The sequence below is a fragment of the Cavia porcellus genome, unplaced genomic scaffold (genome assembly GCF_034190915.1).
Source record: "Cavia porcellus strain 051 isolate PalLab524CR breed Dunkin Hartley unplaced genomic scaffold, mCavPor4.1 scaffold_21, whole genome shotgun sequence".
NCBI classification, from domain to species: domain Eukaryota; kingdom Metazoa; phylum Chordata; class Mammalia; order Rodentia; family Caviidae; genus Cavia; species Cavia porcellus.
The window spans coordinates 17,243,077-17,261,252 of NW_026947504.1; the positions used below are offsets into that span (position 1 = coordinate 17,243,077).

At 54.4% G+C, this 18,176-nt stretch overlaps 2 protein-coding genes across 4 annotated transcripts in view; both read right to left on the reverse strand.

Annotated features, from left to right (window-relative positions):
- The window catches only part of Camk2a (calcium/calmodulin dependent protein kinase II alpha), a 59,846-nt gene extending 55,284 nt beyond the window's left edge, over nucleotides 1-4,562 (reverse strand). For 2 of the 3 annotated variants that reach the window (XM_013140951.3, XM_005006993.4), the window contains exon 1: nucleotides 4,326-4,562. In XM_013140951.3, the coding sequence (XP_012996405.1) occupies nucleotides 4,326-4,387 (62 nt within the window). In that variant the 5' untranslated portion in view covers nucleotides 4,388-4,562. The remainder of the gene's footprint in view (nucleotides 1-4,325) is intronic. The other variant, XM_005006992.4, reaches the window with a different exon arrangement.
- A 6,403-nt stretch (nucleotides 4,563-10,965) lies between these two features.
- On the reverse strand, nucleotides 10,966-17,694 carry Arsi (arylsulfatase family member I). Its single transcript, XM_003477353.5, has 2 exons — nucleotides 16,847-17,694; nucleotides 10,966-13,166 (listed from the first exon to the last, which is right to left on the reverse strand). Exons 1-2 carry the CDS (start codon nucleotides 17,158-17,160, stop codon nucleotides 11,762-11,764), a joined length of 1,719 nt encoding a protein of 572 aa, XP_003477401.1. The 5' UTR covers nucleotides 17,161-17,694; the 3' UTR covers nucleotides 10,966-11,761.
- Nucleotides 17,695-18,176: the final 482 nt, after the last annotated feature.

An 18,176-nucleotide genomic window follows, 5' to 3' on the forward strand; every position in this document is an offset into this window, starting at 1 on the left:
CGGGTGCTGGGGACCTGGAAGCCGTCCCCAGAGCCACACCTCCACCTCTCCCAGTCAGAGTATGTTCATCTGTAAGACAGAGGAGTGAGCCCAGTGGGTCTGCTTCTGCACTGAGCTAATGGATCTGGAGGTGCCTGCCCTAGAGTGCTGTACATGGGGAGGGGAGGAAAGCAGATTAAGGCCTGCCACTCATCCATGGGCAGGCTGGTGCCTTGGTGTTGTCTCTTTCCACGATGACACTGCCCATTCTCCTGACACCCTGCCAGGGAAGGACGGCATGACCAAGCATCTTCTATAGGTGTCAGATCTCTATAGGTGCAAGAAATAACCCTGGACCGACCCCCACACAAGGAGACATTTCCTCTCCTGTGGGCACATTTCCACCTGCGAGCAGCCCGGCCTAGCTTGGCGCATGGTACGGTGCTATGGAGCCAGAAGAAAACACAGAGGACCAGCCCTTTCCTCCCCTTTCCTCCCCGTCAGGCCTTGCTGGCCACCCCCCCAACCCCGTGCCACCTGAATCAATTTCAGATTCCTGTTTCTAGAGAGAAAAGAGTGGGTTGAGCGCTCTCTCTCCCTCCCTCTTCCTTTCTCGAGTGAAATCTCTTTCCAAGGCTCTTCCTGCACAGGCTGCAGGGGATTCTCTGCCTCACTAACCCCTGCTTCAGGGGTGTGATCCAATCCCCGGAATGTCAACGGCATCCTCCTCCTCCTCTGCTTCCCGCACCCCGCCTTTCCCTGGGCCCTCCAGTGCTTCCCTTGCACCGCCACCCCCTATGCTAGCATCTCTGCCCTTTTCAGAGATTCTGGACTTTGAAGAAGGCTAAGCAATCCGGGAATTCGGGCCTCCCCTGGACCTGATGCTGCAGCTGCCCCAAGCTAGCTTCTGTGCTCAAGGGGCTCATCGCAGGGCAGGAGAAGGATGGGGTCAAGACTGAAGGGAGTAGGGGCTGGGGATTTAGCTCAACGGCATAAGCGCCTGCCTTGCAAGCAGGCAGTCAAGAGTTGGATCCCCGGTACCGATAAAAAGGAAAAAGACAAAAAAAAAAAAAGACTGAAGGGAGTGAGCTCATGCTCTAAAAGAGATTGCCCCATCTGACCTATAAGAGGACCCAACAAGTTCTTGGCTCTTCTGGATTCACTGGTTCAGTGGGTTTTCAGCAGTTTGTAGCATCAGAAACACCTACTGAGGGGCTTCCAGCCCCAGCCCCAGCTGCCAAGGCAGCACTGGCAGCTCATACACCCAAGGCCAGCTCCACCCTGGGCTTCTCAAAGGCCTGCAGTGACATCCAGGTCTCACCAGGCAGAGCATCAGGACGTTCAGAAGAGGCATTTGCCCTCCTCGGCAGCTGGGCCACCCAGAGTCCAGCTGAGAGGCCCCAAAGCCCCCCTGTCCCATTTAGAGTTGACCTAGCTTCCTCTGTCAGTCCCCTCATTGGTTATTGGACTGGGTTCTGGAAAGGGGTTCAGTTCTGGGTGTCAACTGTAGGGTCCAGCTGTGAGGGTAGGAATCATCAGCTGGTAAGTGGGCCATGTAAGTATTTCCCCTAGAGAGAGGAGCAGGTTGCTCTGCCAGCCCAGGGCGGAATGGATCAGCCCTCCACTGCCTCTACTGGTCAATTCCAGGTAAAAGGTAAAGGTCTCAGCCCCATTCCTCAGCCCTGCCGAGCAGTCCCAACCCCAGCAGTGAGTCCTTCCCGAGGCCCACAGCCCAGCAGGGTAGAGGCTCCATTGCTGCACACACCATCTCATTTAATGCTAACAGCCCTTTTGTTTTTCTCTCCAGATCGCAAATGGGAGAAGAGTGTCACAGACTGCCCAGTGTCACCGAGTTAAGGGTGCGGTACCGTGGCTCCTGCCCCCCCACCCAGCCCCACTTGATCCTCGGGCACATGGCACCAGCTTCCTCTGTGATGTGCCCTGGCAGACAGACCTCTGGCCTTTGTCAGACAGACCTCAGGCGTGCAGCCGGCCGCCACAGCCTTTTCTCTCCTGCATATGCGTCTTTCCCTCGGCCCAGGTCCAGCCTGCCTGAGGTCGTGTGAGCCCCTGACACTGCACACAGCGATTTGCAGATTCGTGCATTTTCCTGGGAAATGTCAATTTTGACTTTCATCAGATTCCTGGAGGAATATGTGACCTAAAAAAGGTTAAGAGCACTGACAGTTCTAGAAGCAAAGGGTCTGAAATTGATTAGGCAAGGCCTGGCCGTGCCTGCTACCTCGGTTTTCTATTATAGGAGTACCAGGTCCCCTATACCTGGAATCCTGCCCCTCTGAGAGCCCAAGCAGGCAGCAGGGCTGAGAAGCTCACAAAGCATCTCCTGGCCAAGGCACTCCTGTAAAACTCTGTCTTGGTGATGCTCCATCTCCTCTCAGGGCAAAGCAGCACTTTTGTTTTCACTTTGAGCACTTGAATCACACCCCAACTTCATCTCACTCTACTCTGTGACGCAGGCCCGCCACAGCCCAGACTCGGCTGCTCTTTGAAAGGCAGCTCCTGGCTAATCAGAGCTCTTGGGCTATAGGTACACACCGGAAACCAGCTGGGGAGAAGACCCCGATAGAGTTTAGGGGACAGCCTAATTCTCCAGAGCAACTCTAGACATTGGATTCCTGCCCCCACCTCCAGCACAAAGACACTCGGAGAGGCAGGAAGTCTGCAGACCGGAGGGAATTCACATCAGCACAGGGATGGTGTGCGTCTGCACAGGGACTGGCATGTACTGTATGCATCATGATAGACTGAGTGTGCAAGTGTGTGTGTGTGTGTGTGTGTGTGTGCGCAGGCAACTGTTTATACACAGCCATAAGCCCACTTCCCACACATATGCAGACACCAGCATGAGCTCACAAGCCTGCAACACCCACATACCCACATGAGTCCATGAGCCCAGGCCACACACACACACACACACACACACACACACACACCTTCCTGTGTGCATACCCCCAGTCCTCACACAGATGAGCACATCTAGACTTCATAGGAACACCACTGTGTCCACATCTCTTCATGCATCCTTACACACCTCAGGCCCCACACGCTTGTGCCTGCTGACTTGCACACAGCTCCGACCTGCCATATGTGTGCACACACAGTGACGCATATCCGCACCATCGCTCCCATGCAACCTAGCCTACGGCACTTCTTGCGCAATCACACACAGGCACCCCTCGCACCTACACTTTAGGCTTTATACACAAGCACTTCTTCCTGGTGTTCACTCGTGTGTATGCATCATGTGTGAACACTGTTTTGGTGCACACAAGCACACTCTCAGGTCAGTCCTTATACAACACAATCAGTTCTCTCAAAAGTCCTTAAGCAACAACCAACATCAACGCCCTCCTCATAATGCACACTGCTGCATGTATATCCAACCCTCACACACCTGTCTACAGGCGCCTCTTCCAGAGCTCCTGCTGCTTCCACATGGACCAAACAGGGCACTGGCACCCTTCTTCCCATGAGGTGCACTCCACCTCCAAACTGCATCTCAAGCCTTGCTCTGTACTTGGGTCCTTCAGAAGCCTAACTGTGGGCACCTAGGAACCTTCTCTGATGCCCTGCTACCCAAAGGGGGCTCCCTTATCTCCTCACCCTCCCAGCCTCCTCAAATCAGCATCAGAGGCACCAAAAGAGCTCTGGGGCTGGGGAACTTTCACAAAGGACCATATCTCCTGCACCCTTCATATTTCCAGGCCCTGCGGCTGTGATGTGTCCCCCCCCACCCCAACAGTAATCGCTCACACATTAACCCCTCTTGTACCAATGCCCTTGTCCTGATAGGAGCTGGGCAGGAGGAGGCGGAAAGAGGAGGTGCTCATAGGAAGAAGCTGTCCACTCTGCACTGTGACTTCAGGGGTCTAGCATCAGGAAAGGTGCTGAGAGGGGATGAGCTCTCTGTCACTAGTGCTATTCATGTGAAACTAGAGTGGGATTCCAGCTTGGACTCCGCTGGGTTGGAAAATCCTTTTTTAACACAGAGTTTCTAAGAATCTGTTGTGCCCAGGTCATGTGTCCTTGTATGTATGTCCCATCAACCTTACACACAACATAAATACATGCACATAAACACACACACACACACACACACACACACCTGGCTAGCTTGACACATCTGAACCCACAGACATGCTAACAGCCAACTCTGGGCATGTTGTACACATGCAAGCACCCCCAAACCATGCAGCTTGCCTTCCTCTGTGCGCACGGAGAGCCCTGGAGAGGCAGGCACACGCTCCCTCCCTCACCCCGAGTGCCCTGCATCCACCCAAGAGGCTGACCCTATGCCTTCTAGGACTCCCTGCCGGGCAACTCACTTTCCCAGTTCCTCGAAGAGCTGGTACTCTTCTGTGAATCGAGTGCAGGTGATGGTGGCCATGCTGGCACCAGGCAGGCAGGCGAGGCTTGGGGTTGGGGGACCAGGACTGGAGCGCTGCTGCTGTGCTCCTAGAACTAGGAGCCACTCGCCTGCCTGTGCTGCCAAATGCAAACAGAGAACCGGCTTGACTGACGAGCCTGGGGCTTCTGAGCAGGGCACTGTGGCTGCTCACAGCCTCGCGAGCCTTCGTCAGCATCCAGGTCCCCATGGCAACCACCTCCAAAACGCCCTGTTCCCGTTGCCCCGGTAACTGCCTCCCCAACACCTGCCTGCATTCCACTGTGAAACCTGCTCCCGGACGGATGCCCTGGCCCTACCACGCACAATACCGCAGACCTGTGTGGGTCCAGGTACAGGTGGACCCAACGCCCCCAGGGTGAGGGACTGAGGCAGAGTAGAGAAGGGACACAAGAACAAACTTAGTCCACAAGTGATCTCTCTTCCCACCTCCCCCACCTCCAACTGTGGAGCCCTTATAGCAGACGGGATGGGATTAAGTGGGGCAACGAGGCAGTTTCCATGGTAACATCCAGTGGGTGCCACGTTCCAGGATGGTCCGAAGGAAGGACAGGATAGAGTTACCCTGGCAACTTCATCTCTTCTGGAGAGACAGGTATTGCCCCGTTGCCCTGGCAACAGCCGGGTTCTAGGGTTTACAGGGAAACGATAGTTAATTCATTGGGATCTCTCTCTGTGGATCACTGTTGTTCCTGTATCTCTCTCCCCTCTGTAATTCTGTCGTGTTTCGTCTCTGCCTCTGTTCTTATTTTGCTCTTGCTCTCTCTGCTGTCCTGCCATGCTTTCCATCACACTGGCGTTCTTGCCTGGGGAAGAAGTACAGTCGAGACCCCGAAATACTTGAGGGAGCAACTCTGGTTGCCTGCTCACCCGTACGTACCTCTCACAGCAGTGACAGATGGGTCCCTTCCAAGGCCTATTCTGCAAGCTCTCCTCCACCCTGTGCCCCACAGGACCATGAAGATCTGGTCCCCTGGGGCTCATGGCCCAGTTTCTGCAAAAACAGGCGAGAGGCAGCTGCAGCAATTTAGCTAGGGCTGGGGCCATGGCTGTGGACCTGCCCTGCCCTGAAACCTCCATCCCAAATTCGGTGGACACCTTCCCTGCCGACGTTAATTCTTCAGGACATCAACCACACCGACAGCCCCAAAACTCACCCTAAATCTGAGGGAGTTGAAAAGAAAAGGTACTGGAGTTTAAAGATCAGAGTTCAAGGTCCAGCTCTGGCATTAGCTGCGTGACCCTGAGAAAGTCACTGGCCCCCTCTGAACCTCCAGCTTCTTTTCCACAAAATAAGAGAACAAAACTGTCTGCAGAGGAAGGTGGTGAAGGCTGAATGGCCTAATGGCTGTGATGGCCCTCGGGGAGTACACAAACATGAATTCATTAAAAAAAGGTTTCTAGGAGAAAGGGAAGGTTTCAAGTGGGACACTGACCATGCTTATCCTGGCTTGGACTTGGAACCTCAGATTCTACACACCCACCCCTTCCACTCAAGAAAGAAAAGGGTGCCTTAGCTCATTTAACAGCCCAAAGAGCTGAGGCTGGCACCAGACCCCTGTCCCATGAGCATGAGACAGATAAGAAAATCCAGGAATCCCAATGTTCTGGATTTCCAGCTCAACCCTTCCTTCTGAACCTCTAGATCATCTACTAGTCACCTTGTTTGCTGGATACACGACCTACCTTGTGGTGTTTTCCAGCCTCAACAAGCCCCAAACTCAGGGCCCCAAGTCCAGGGGACCCTGGAGATGTCAGGGTACCCTCTATTCTGCCCCTCTTCCTTGGAGTCAGGTTGGGGAGGAGGGCTGAGCTTTCTGATTCAGCCACTCTTTCCAGGAGGGAAGAGGGCGGGAAGCAGAGGGGAAGGAAGGGAGAGGGAAGGGGGAGGGGATAATGGCTTAGCCACTAATTGCACCATTACCACCTTCAGAAAAAGGAAAAACCACTCCGGTTTGTTTCTGTGCACAATACGCTTCTGGCTCCTGCCGCCAATGTCGCAATTCAAAGGCAGGGAGGAGAAAGCCAGCAGGGCACAGAACACCGCGGCCAGCACACAGGCACCTGCAGGGAGGCAGAGGCAGAACTGCACCTCCACTCTCCTGCCCCAGCCCTCTAGCCTGTCTCAGGAGGGATGGCTTCCACACTGACAGGGCCGTCTCTTGGCCAGGGGAGAGGACAGGCAGTCTTGTTCAGTTGTTAGAGTTCCTGCATGACCTCTAGGCTATGTGACTCAGGAGGCATATCCTAGCTTCTCCGTCCCTCGACTTATCCAGGTGCAAAATTGGGGGCTACTATCCCCTATCTCCAGGGCTGAGTGCGATGAACACAGTGGCTGACAGCATGTGTGTTTCAGATGTGGGGAACTGTCATTACTGAGGGACTCCAACGTCCGTGAAAGCTCACACAAGCACATCAGTGTTCTCTGAGCACTCACTGGAGTTCAGCTCCTGGTTTGGACCTGGACTTGCTCGAGCATGTTTGCAATAATTCCTACGGGACAAAAGCCTGCGGCTAGGAGAGGTCACCAGGACTTCGTCATCAAGTCCCAGCTTAGTGATAACTCTGCTTCAAAAAGCAGTAAAAACAAAAAAGTAAATGTTCTGTGAGGTTGGATTAACGGAAAAATCTACCATTCTGAACAAGGAAGGTGATAGCCCTGCTTGGCCTGGTGATGCCTGACGGCTCTCTCCACATCCCTCCCTCTGAGGAAAAGGAAGAAGTTCAGAAACAAGGGGGTCCGTGGAGGAGGGCCCAGCAGTGCGCCACTGCAAGCACCCACAGTGACTCCAAGGACAGCATGCAGGAACAAAGCAGCAGAAGTGGCCAGCTCACTGCTTGTCTCTGCAGGGACCACAGGGCCCTGCGAGGTGCAGGAGTAATCAGTTCCTGTATGCGTGCTCTTCCTGCTCCCATCTTCCCTTTGTTTTTTGTTATCTTTTTTTTTTTTTTTTTTTTTTTTTTTTTTTTTTTTTTTGTCTTTTTGAGACAGGGTCTTGCTATGCAGTTCAGACTGGTCTCGAACTTGCAACGATCCTCCTGCCTCAGCCTCCCGAGTGCTGGGATTACAGGCATGAGCCACCACGCCCGGCTCCATCTTCCCTTTCAATGCTTTCTGCTTTTTTCCTCTCTTGTCCTGTCTCCCTCCCCTTATTTTCACCCTTATTTCCCCTTCCTCCCCTTCTCATTCTATCATTCCTGGTCCCTCTCACTTCTATCCCTGCTTCTGCTTCATTTTCTCTGTTCCTGGCCTCTGTCACTTCTCTCCCAGATATGTGGTCCTGGGAGATGGGCAGGTCCCACACTGCAGAATCCATCTGATGGTGCAGGCAGCTGGACAACAGAGGGAGGGAGAGGACAGGGAGAGGACAGGGCCTTGATGGTGCATCTGTCTCACACATGCACGTGTGCACACCCCGTGGAACCTCCCAGCACTAGCTCAGGCGAGTGGGCACTACTTCCAATGGGCACCCCCATACTGAGTGCAACAGCCGCTCTGCAGAAGCAGAACAACTGCTAATTCACTGCCTCCCCTGTGCCTTCGAGGCTGGCAGCTGGGCCTGGTGGTGGAGGGCAGCAAGGAGCCAGGCATGCCTCTGTGTCACAGAGAGAATGAATGATGATTGCATCAGGGGGATTGTTCCTGCCTGCCAGACTCCCTGCTCCCCAGGGCCATGGCAGGCACGAGAGACAGCACGTGTGCCCCTGTCTGCAACATGTGTGTGGCACAACAGGAACAAGCCTGTGTGTCATGGGCTGGTGGCTGGAGCCAGGAGCCCTGCAGGCTGCCGAGCATGGCCTCAGCATGCCACATAGGCATGGGCTCGTGAGCACAGGCAGTGCCTCATGTCAGTGAGGGGAACAGAAGGCAACCAGGGCTGAGGTCCTGGGTGGAGACTGGAGCCCAGGGATACTGTGACACTGAACTCAAATCCCACCCTCCATAGCTTATCCATGTGATCACACGCATATGCCTGAGTGTTGCAAGGTCCTGCAGGGTCTGAGGAGGAACCACGGAAAACATACCATCAGTAGGGTCCCCATGGGGCCTGTCCCACTAAGGGTAGTGAGCACAGGGGGCAGAACCAGTGGAAAGTGGGCCAGAAGGGACAATCCTGCCTAGGGTCTGGACAGAAGTGATCAGGTTAATCCATCACAGCCAGTGATGGCAGGTTTGAGCACAGAAAGGGGGAAGTCGGGAGCAGTGCTATCTCCAGATATTCCACAGAGAGACCTTTCTTGTGGAGGAAAACAAGTCAAGGCCCCACAGGATGGGACACAGTGGCTATTGAGCCAAACACCAAGTAACCTTCAGGAAGGACCTGAGTTCCAGGTCTGGGAGGGCTAGGTGCAGGCTTTTTTCCCAGAGGCCTCCACTTCCTCTGAGAAAGATGATGGAGACAAGATATTCAGTGACTCCAAGGACTTGAAAAGCAGTTATACCCTTCTCAGACCAGGCCTTGTGCTGAGAACGCTACACACTGCACTGTGTTCACTTCTCCACAAGTTTCAGTCAGATAGGCACAATCACACCCCTTTTACAAAGCTGTGATGCTACTTATTCACCCAAACCATGCCACTGAGGCTCATCCAGGTCTGCAAGACGTCAGTGTCCCCATCTGAGTTATTAAGTTTCCACTAGGGCTGGAAGGTCCTTGAGAGGGTACACGCATCTTACAAATAGGGGACCGAGGCCCAAGTCACACATGTCAGAGGTGGTCAGGATAACAACCTAGAACTCCTGGCTCGCATCATCTTCTTCCCTTAACCTGTGCTGCCCTCCCTGCTCCTGAGCACACTGTCGGGGCATCAAGGGTGCTCGCTATCCCAAGGTGGCCAGCAGGCACCGGTAAAAAGAGGAAAGGCATCCAAGGCCCAGGCAGATGTGGGCTTTCACCTGACTTCTGGAGGATTGGTCAACAGGATGGGGCACCACAGTAAAGGTCCATTGTGGATGAACTGCCACCTGGCTCCAAACTGCTAGTTAACAGATCTGCTGCCACCCAGTCCAGCCAAGGGAGACACAGGGACCTCTGCAGACGTCACTGGGCTCCAGTCACCCAGCTCTATATTCAAGGAGCTAGTGCTGCCTGTTGCCCTTCTTCCTCCCTCTTCCCCCTCCATAAAGAGGCTGGGTGGTAGGAGCACCTGCTCTGCAGTGCTGGAGAGGAGTTCTGGGAGCTGTAAGAAGCCAAAGGGCCAGGAGGTAGGCATGCTGATTGCTGGACAGAGCAGGAAGCACAGCAGGCAGAACCTCCCAAAGAACGACCTCCACCAAACTAAGGCCCAGACCAGCCACCATCTCGCCCTTGATCAGGCTGCAAGCAGGAGCTTGAGTGGGGCTGTTTCCTTGACTGAATAGAATTAGGTGAGTTCTGGACTGGGTTATAAACTAGGCCGAGACCTGGACCAAGCCTCCTTCTCTGAAGGCACCAGGCCCTTTCCTCAGCTGATCTCTAAGCTTTGGGGCCAGGTTAACTGCAGGGAGTGGGCCTTAGTGCCCAGGGGCTTGCAGGGCTCCAGAAATGGAAAGGGGACTAAGGCAGAGGTTGGGCCACCTTGAGCAGGGCCAGCCTGCTAGTGCAAGCCTAGAGCCACAGGAAATGGCTCCATGCCTCTCAGGAAGGCCCAACACACACACTGCTGGAAGAAGCATACAACAGAGCTGGAGCAACCTGAGCAGTGGGCAGCCTCTGGACTGCCCACCCCCTCGTGTACACCTGGCCCAAGAATCCACCCTAGTGAGCAACTCTTCAGAGCCTCCTTCCTGAGCACGCAAAAATACTGCAGTCTCTGACATCAAAGCCTCTGCAGTCCTGGCCCCTGTCCCGCCAGCTGGACATCACCATCATGGAAGCAGGGAAAAGGTCCAGTGGGGAGGCGACAGGCAGCAAAAAGAACAGGGCCAGGAGGAAAGGCCTAGGACACAACGGTCGCTTCCACCCTGCGGCCCCAGGCCCCAGACTCACTCCTGACTGTCCTGGCCTTTGGGATGCCCCTCTCTAACCAATACTCAAACCCCCCCACCGCACTGCACCCACCGCACCCCACCCCACCCCACCCCACCCATCCCGCTCATCCACAAGCTGACGAGTCCTAACAGGCCTCCTTTGCCAGTTACAAAAATAACTATTTTCAAAATTCACAGCAGGGCTTTCGCCTACACACACTGCACCGACTGGAACCTGAGGGGAGATATGCAGAACGCAGTGTGCGGATGGAGACGCTGTGCAGCAGGCAGGCTTTGCAACCCCCACGCCCATCCTGCCCCACACCAGCCTGTGCACCCCCAGAATGCATAGCCAGTGATGCCCACAATGGCCAAGTGGAAAGGACACTTGGACCCTCGACTGTCTAGAGGAGGACACTGAGACTCAGAGTAGGTCAGGGGTTTGCTGAAGGTCACACAGTGTATTTGTGGCAGGACTCTTATACGGTCCTGGCCAGACTGTCTACCTGTTCTCGCATCCTCTCAGATGTCCAAGAGCTCACACTCACTCCAAGGATCCACATGCACACACACACACACAGATGTGTTCACAGACACTACTGCACTCCTCCTCTGCATAAAGGCATTTAATCAAGTTCACAGGCTCCTTCACAACCATTCGGTGGGCCAGACTTCTGCAGTCCTTTGAGGTAGGCACAGCCAGGAGAGTGAGACCCCGAGGGGAAGGACTGTGCCTAAGGTCAAAGGAAATGATAGGGTCAGGGGCTCTTTTCACCGCTGTTTCTGTTGCCCTTGACACTGCAGCAGCCGGGGGCCCAGGCAGTAGCTCTGGGTATTTGGGGACAGAGAGAACCTTCCACCATGGCCTTGATACCTCTGGTCAGGACTGGCCTAGATCATGTGAAGACCTAAGAAGGACAGTCTCCCAACCTAGCCACTGTCACCCTCAGCTCCCAGGGTCCCTTCAAAGAGCAGTCAGCTAGCCATGCTGCAGCTAATGTCCAGCTAGAAGCTGCTTCCAGGTGGCCCCTCACCCAAGCAGCAGTAGAGACCAGGAAGGGGGAAAGGTCTGGTGCAAGATATGAGGCAGCGAGGCTGGCCAGGACTGCACCGGGACCCCAGGGACCAAGTGCACCTCAGAGTCACGAAGTCATCAGAGCTTGTTTTACAGATGAGGAAACTGAGGCCGGAAGCTCACATAAGTCACCTGAGGTCACAGCACAATCAGTGAAGAGGCAGGACGGGAATCCCAGTCTGCCTATCTCAGCCCCAGCAAGTTTCCCACCCTGTCCAACTGAAGGGCTCTGCCCCTCCATTTCCCTGCAGAGGGAGACTCGACCTCAGGCTTCTACCTGAGAAGGAGTAGGACCAGGCTGAAGTGGGGAAAGATCCTGCCACCCCCGCCATCAGATCCTGTGGGACATCAGCCTGGTGTTGAGTTTACGGAAAAAAGACCGAAGTTTGCAAATCTTGCACTTTTTCTTACGGCGACCACGGGAGAAGCTTCGAGCTCTGCTTTCTTCCTCATCTTCCTCTTCTTCCTCATCACTGGCCCAGGGCCCCCACGCGCCTCCATTAAAGTCAGGATGAGCCCGAGGATTCTCGGCCGGGTAGCGCACAGGGATAGCAGTACGGTTATAGTCAGCCAGGCGGGCCAGCAGGGCTCGGACCACATCAGGTCGCTGGCCAGCCAAGTCTTCCCGTTCATAAGGGTCAGCGCTGATGTTGAAGAGCCACACAGCCTGGCGGACACTAGCCATCCGCTCCAGATTCCACCAGCTGCCGGGGAAGGCAGCCAGTGTCTGCGGTGGAATCCAATCGCCAGAGCCGGGGTCTCCAGTCAGCAGCTTCCACTCGCCCACACGAATGGCAGCCTGGACTGCAGTATTCCAGATGCCAAAGCCACCCTCCAGGGAGCCGTGCTGGGCATGGTTGTAGAGCGGGTCAATGTTGTGCAGGATCTCTGTGCGAGGTGAGGCCCGGCCCTCGCTGACGGCCGGCCACACATCATAGCCATCAAGCCCATCGGCTGCTGACACAGTGCCTCCTGCCAGACCCACCAGGGTTGGGTACCAGTCCGTGATATGCACCAGTGCATGGCTGGTCCATCGCTTTCGCTTGAGCAAAGGGCTGTGGATGAAGCCTAGGCCCCGCACACCTCCCTCCCAATAAGTGCCTTTGCGTCCTCGGAGGGGCCAGTTGCTGCCTCCAGAAAAAGTCTGACCGCCGTTGTCACTGGAGAAGATGATGACACTGTTGTTATAAAAACCATAGCGCTTGAGGGCCCAGGTGATGTTGCGCACAGCCTCGTCCATGCAGGTCACCATGGCTGCGTACTTCCTCCGGGCCACGTTGCCCATGGTGCGGTAGCGGTACAGATACTCTCGGGGGGACTGGAGGGGCGTGTGCACAGCCTGAAAGGCCACATAGAGAAAGAGGGGCCGCTGGGGGTTGTGGCTGGCCAGGATGTGGCTGGCGCGCTGGGCATACAGCATGGTGGAGTATTGGCCGCTGAGCCCCCAGGCCACACTCTCACCCTCGTGCAGGTCAAAGCCGCACACCCCTGGGCCGTCACAGTTGTCGTAGGTGTAGTAGTCCACGTTGCCTGTGAGGGAGCCCAGGAAGGTGTCAAAGCCCCGGCGCGTGGGCAGGCACTCCTTCCGGTAAAAGCCCAGATGCCACTTGCCCACCATGTGGGTGGAGTAACCTGCCTCCTGCAGCTTCTGAGGCAGGGTCACCTGGTCCAGGGGCAGGCAGTTGGGCTGCCGAGGGCGGATGATGGAGTGCTGGAGTCCTGTATGGATCTGGTATCTGGTTAAGGGTGGGGAGAGAAGGAACAGGTGAGCTACAGACCACCGGTGCCACCAACCAACCCAAACACCATCCTAAGGTGGGTTCTGGTAGCAAAAACACTACCAACAACCAGCTATGACCTAAGGGGTCAAGCACCTCAAATACATTATCCACTGAATCCTCAACATCAACGTAAGGACGTATTACTATCAATGTGCAGATGATACGGAAGATCAGAATGGTTAAGCCAACTGCCCAGAAGGAAACTGGGGAATTAAGAGTTGAACCTAGATTCATAATGGCAAAAATGGTACCTAACATGAAGCACTCCCTGTGTGCTTAACCTCATGCTAAGCCCTGCAAATTATCATCCTAAATCCTTACCACAGACTAGGAGGTACGTGCAACTATTTCCCATTTCCCAAATAAGGGAACTAAGGCTCGGCAAATTAAATTGCTTGTCTAGTGATCCACATTGCGAGTAGTTGGAATGGCATTTGTATCCCAGGCAGTCTGGCTCCAAGCTTGAGAGTCCCTGAGCTCTTGAGGCCATTAACTTGCTCTGAAGTCTACAGCAAGTCTTGATCTCCCAGGCCAACTCCTACTCACTCCTGAAAGCCCAACTCAAAATCCCAACTATAATGTCTTGCACAGCTCTCTCAAAGTTTGAGTCACTTTTGCTTCTGTGTTCCCCAGCATTTAGTACACACGCTCATTGTTCTACTTGGCTATGAAATCATACTCAGTTGTCCATGCTCATGGACCCAAAGACATGTAATAACATTATCTTCTACCCAACTTTGTATTCTTAGCACCCAGGTAATACTTAAAGCACACTCAGTTATTAATGAATGAAAGAATGAATGAATGAATGAATGAATGCTTGATTGACATTCAGAGAGTTTTAGAGCCAAAAGGATCCAGCTCCTCTCCTGCTTTATTCACTTAGTCTTTAAAAGAAACTAAGGTCAGAGGAAAGGAAGGGCCTTTCCCAAGGTCACTCAGTGGTCAAGGGTAGAGCTAAGACACCAACATAAATCCAAGCAAAGCTCATACGGGAACTCGTTTTCAGCAAACTAGGCTGTCACGCCCCTTTCCCCTTCGGCTTGGGCTTGCTCATGTGTACGTGCAGACTAGCTGGTGTGGGAAATCTAAGCGGAGACCAGCTCCCACGTGCCTGTTCCTGAGCTCGTGTGGCCTCTGGATCCAGGTCACTCACAAAGCCTAAGGCTTTGAGGCAAAAGTAATGGTTAGTGGGATCCTGAATTCCTCGTTTATTCATTCATATCCCATCTTTCTCCATCTGTGGTCAAAGCCAACATGTGATCCACATTATGGTCTTTTTTTTTCTTTTTGGAGACAGTCGCACTATAGAGTTCAAACTGGCCTTGAACTCACTGCAATCCTCCTACCTCAGTCTTCTTAGTGTTGGGATTACAGGCCTGTGCCAACACACCCCAGCTTACAAATTCTAGTGTAAACAAGAAGCCTGGAACTTCACAAGTATGTTAGAACCCCTGCACTCTTTTTTTTCACTCCCAGACATCCAAGCTAACCAAGATCTACCTGAATTCTTGACACTTCTGTAGGTAAGGGGGTTTTTGTTTTGACTTCTTCATTTTAAAGCTGTTGTTACTGTTAACTATAATTAGCTACTATGGCCATTTTAGACACTATGTGACATACACATACCTTATCTCATTTAATCATTTTTTTAAAAATCTATACAGGAGACTTTGATTGCTCCCATTCTACAGATGATAAGACAGAGGCTCCCAAAACTACAGCAACTGGCCCAAGATCAGAAAGCTGGCAAGCAGCTTGATCTCTGACCTCTGGTTACCCCATCCATGCTCAAAATCTTTGGTGAGCCCCTCCAGGCCTCAGTCAGGCTGATAAAATGATCGCACTCTGTTGATAGAAGCACCCTAAGGCCCCAGGGCCCTAATTCTGTGCTGGGACGTGGTTCTCCAAGCTGAGGTGCTTTGAAATACTGGCTTGTAATGTGGGTGGGCCAGCCAAAATCAAGAAAATCTACTGCATGTAAGTAATCTGAGAAACTGTGGCCCTCTCTGCCTCCACCAAATGGGGCCGAGTGCATTAACAAATGCTAACAAGCATGGAACACAGAGCATGGTCAGAGGCAGCCAGCTGCAGAGGGTGGAGGGCAGACACTGCCCGCCAGGCTCAGCTAACTTCACGGATCAGGAGGCTGGAGCGCTGCCCCACTGGCGGCTCATTCCACTGCTTAAACCAGACGTCACCGCTCTCTAGGGAGAGAAAGGCTAACTTGTACAAAACACGTGGAATGCAGATTCCTTCTCCCTCAGCAGGAAATCAGTGGATCTCCTGCCTTCACCACCAGAACCACAGCCCCACCTGTAAAAGACACATACCCAGCCCCTCCTTCTCCGTCCCTGGATCTAAACCCTGAGCACTAGATCCAAGAAAGAAAAGGCACCACCACTGGATTCCCATCTCCAGGGTCCCTGCTGAACAGCCCCCTCTCCTACAAAACCCAGAAGTCTGTCCCAGGCATGAGCCTGGGTCCTCCCTGACCTCCTGCCTCAGTTTCTCCCAGCCTGGGAGAAGGGACTGCAGTCTGGGGTAGAACTTGGCAGAAAACACACCTTGGCTCCCTTTCTAAGAGGATTAGCTTCAGCCCTCCCTGCCAAAAGATTTTCCCTTAAGTGGCCAGAGCTGGCCTTCCACAACCCGCTTCCCGTTTCCCTGCTCTTTGAACCCTGTGATCCTGCTATATCTCCTTACAGAGAAAGCAGCGTGTCTCCTTGGGGCTCCTTGCCAACCTGGGGGAATTTAGCAGATGAAAAAAATGGAGATTTGAAGAGTGAAGTAACCAGCCCAACTGTGTCTTTCTCCTCCAACTATCAAGTCCTTAGTTCTCCCGCGTGTTGTGACTGAAGTGTCGGGGACCAGGATCTTTGCTGCGATAGCTGCCACTTACTAATGACTAAGCAAGTTACACACTGTAAGGATTTTGCCCTAGATAGGATACTACAGCAGTGGGAGGCTTTATCTTGAGGTCATTTTCCCCGCCTCTAGGCAGTTTACCTGTGACCTTCCAATCAGCTGCTGGCGCATCAGTAATGCCCCTTTAGGCACCACCCCACACCAAAGCTATATGTATGTCCCCCACACCGACAGAGAAAGCCAGGCCCCGGCAGACATGGACCTTCTCTCTGCATCTTTAAAATAGAAGCCACTTTATATTCTGTCTTCTAACGGCACCGAAAACTCTTTCACACACAACTTATTCCCTTTCACTCACTACTCACTACTCCCTTTCAACTGTCCTTTGCCCCATTTTATAGACAAGAAAACTGAGGTGTAACAAAGCATGGAGGCTCAGGGTCTGTCAATAGGAGGAGCATTGGAAATAAATGTCACAGGCCACACTCCCCGCACAACAGGATGATCAGACAGCTCTGCGTCCTGTGGAAGGTGCACGTCCTACAACACCAGAGGGAGATCGCTGGATGATCAAACCCATTCAGTATAACTGTAGGCAAGTTGAGGGCCCAGAGAGAGGACTTCCAATGACTGCTCAGCCAGTTGGAGGGAAGAGAAACCCATAACACAGACTCCCCTAGTCTCAGCCTGGGTTTGTTCTGACACGGGACTCTGACTGGTGTGTTGGGGGCTTGAATGACTAGCCACAAGGGTCCTGTCGCACCTACCTGCCGGTGAGGAGCTGGCTCCGTGAAGGCGTGCAGATTGGCTGGATATAGTAATTCTCCAACTTGACGCCCTCCGCTGCCAGCCGGTCCAGCGTAGGGGTCTCAATATCTGAGCCATGGTAGCCCACGTCGTGATAGCCCTGGTCGTCGGTGAGGATGAAGATGATGTGGGGACGCTGGGGCGGAGCGGCCAAGGGCTGTTCCACGCCATCCTCCCCGGGTCCGTCGGCGACGAGGCTCGGCTTGGACCAGTCCCAGGACAGGTAGCCGAAGCTGAGCAGGCTGACCAGAGAGAAGCCCGTGAGGGCGTGCATCGCCAAGCCGGCCTCGAGTCCAGGCGCGCAGGGTTCCACGGGCCTCGTTGGCTCGCGCGCCCAGGGCGCACGGCTCTCCCGCCCGCCTGGATGCTGCGGGAGTGCCCAGCGCCCTGGGGCCGCCCGGTGTCTGGTCCCAGGAAGGCGGTGGCTGCAGCCGGGTGCCTGGAAAGGTCAAGCCCGTGCGGTGCTTCCCCGGCCGTCCCAGCACCCGCCCTGCACCGCCCTCTCCTCCTCTCCCCCGGTTCACCCGGGCCAGCCTGGGACGTAGCGTGGCGGCCTCCAAAAAGTGCTCTCCACCATCCTTTGCCTCTCCTCTTCCTTTTGGTGCCGGATTTCTCCCGCCTCCTAATTTCTCTCGCCCCTGCTTCGCCTTTCTCCTCCCCCCACCCCGACCCTCCAGCCCAGGCTGGCCTCTGGCCCCGCCCGGAGTGCTCGGAACAGTGGAGTTCCCCCAGGGAGCTGGGCAGGACCCCGGAGGAAAGGGGAGGGAGACGCTGGCTGGGTGGGCTGGGCGGGCCTGGGGGGGACACCGCGGGAGAGAATGCGAGAAAGTTGTAACATCTGCCCCGCCAAGACCCAGGTGGAGGGGCGGGACGCGAGCGACGGCTCCTCCCCCGGGCGAGAGCCCAGACCTGCCTGCCGGCTCCGGGCCCCGCCCCTTCCCGGGACTGGGAAGAGAAGGGCGGGGGGCTGCTTGGAATTTGGTGGAACAACTCAGGAATGGCCCAGTTAGACATTCCTGGATCATGAAGTCTTAGCATTTGTGAGTGCCAGGCCTGGAAGGGGCGCCACCATTTTCTATTCCAACCGGGTCATTCTAAGGATGGAGAAACTGAGGTTCTGAAAACGTTTGGGTCACAGAGCAAAAAAGGGAAGCGACCTTGGCAGGGGAAAGGTATCAGGTGGGGAGATGCACTGGGGCTGGCTTTGCTTAGTGGCTTCTTTACTGGGGTTCACAGTGGCTGCTTGAGTAGCTGTGTCTTTCCCTGGGCTGGTCCTTTGGCAAGTTTGGT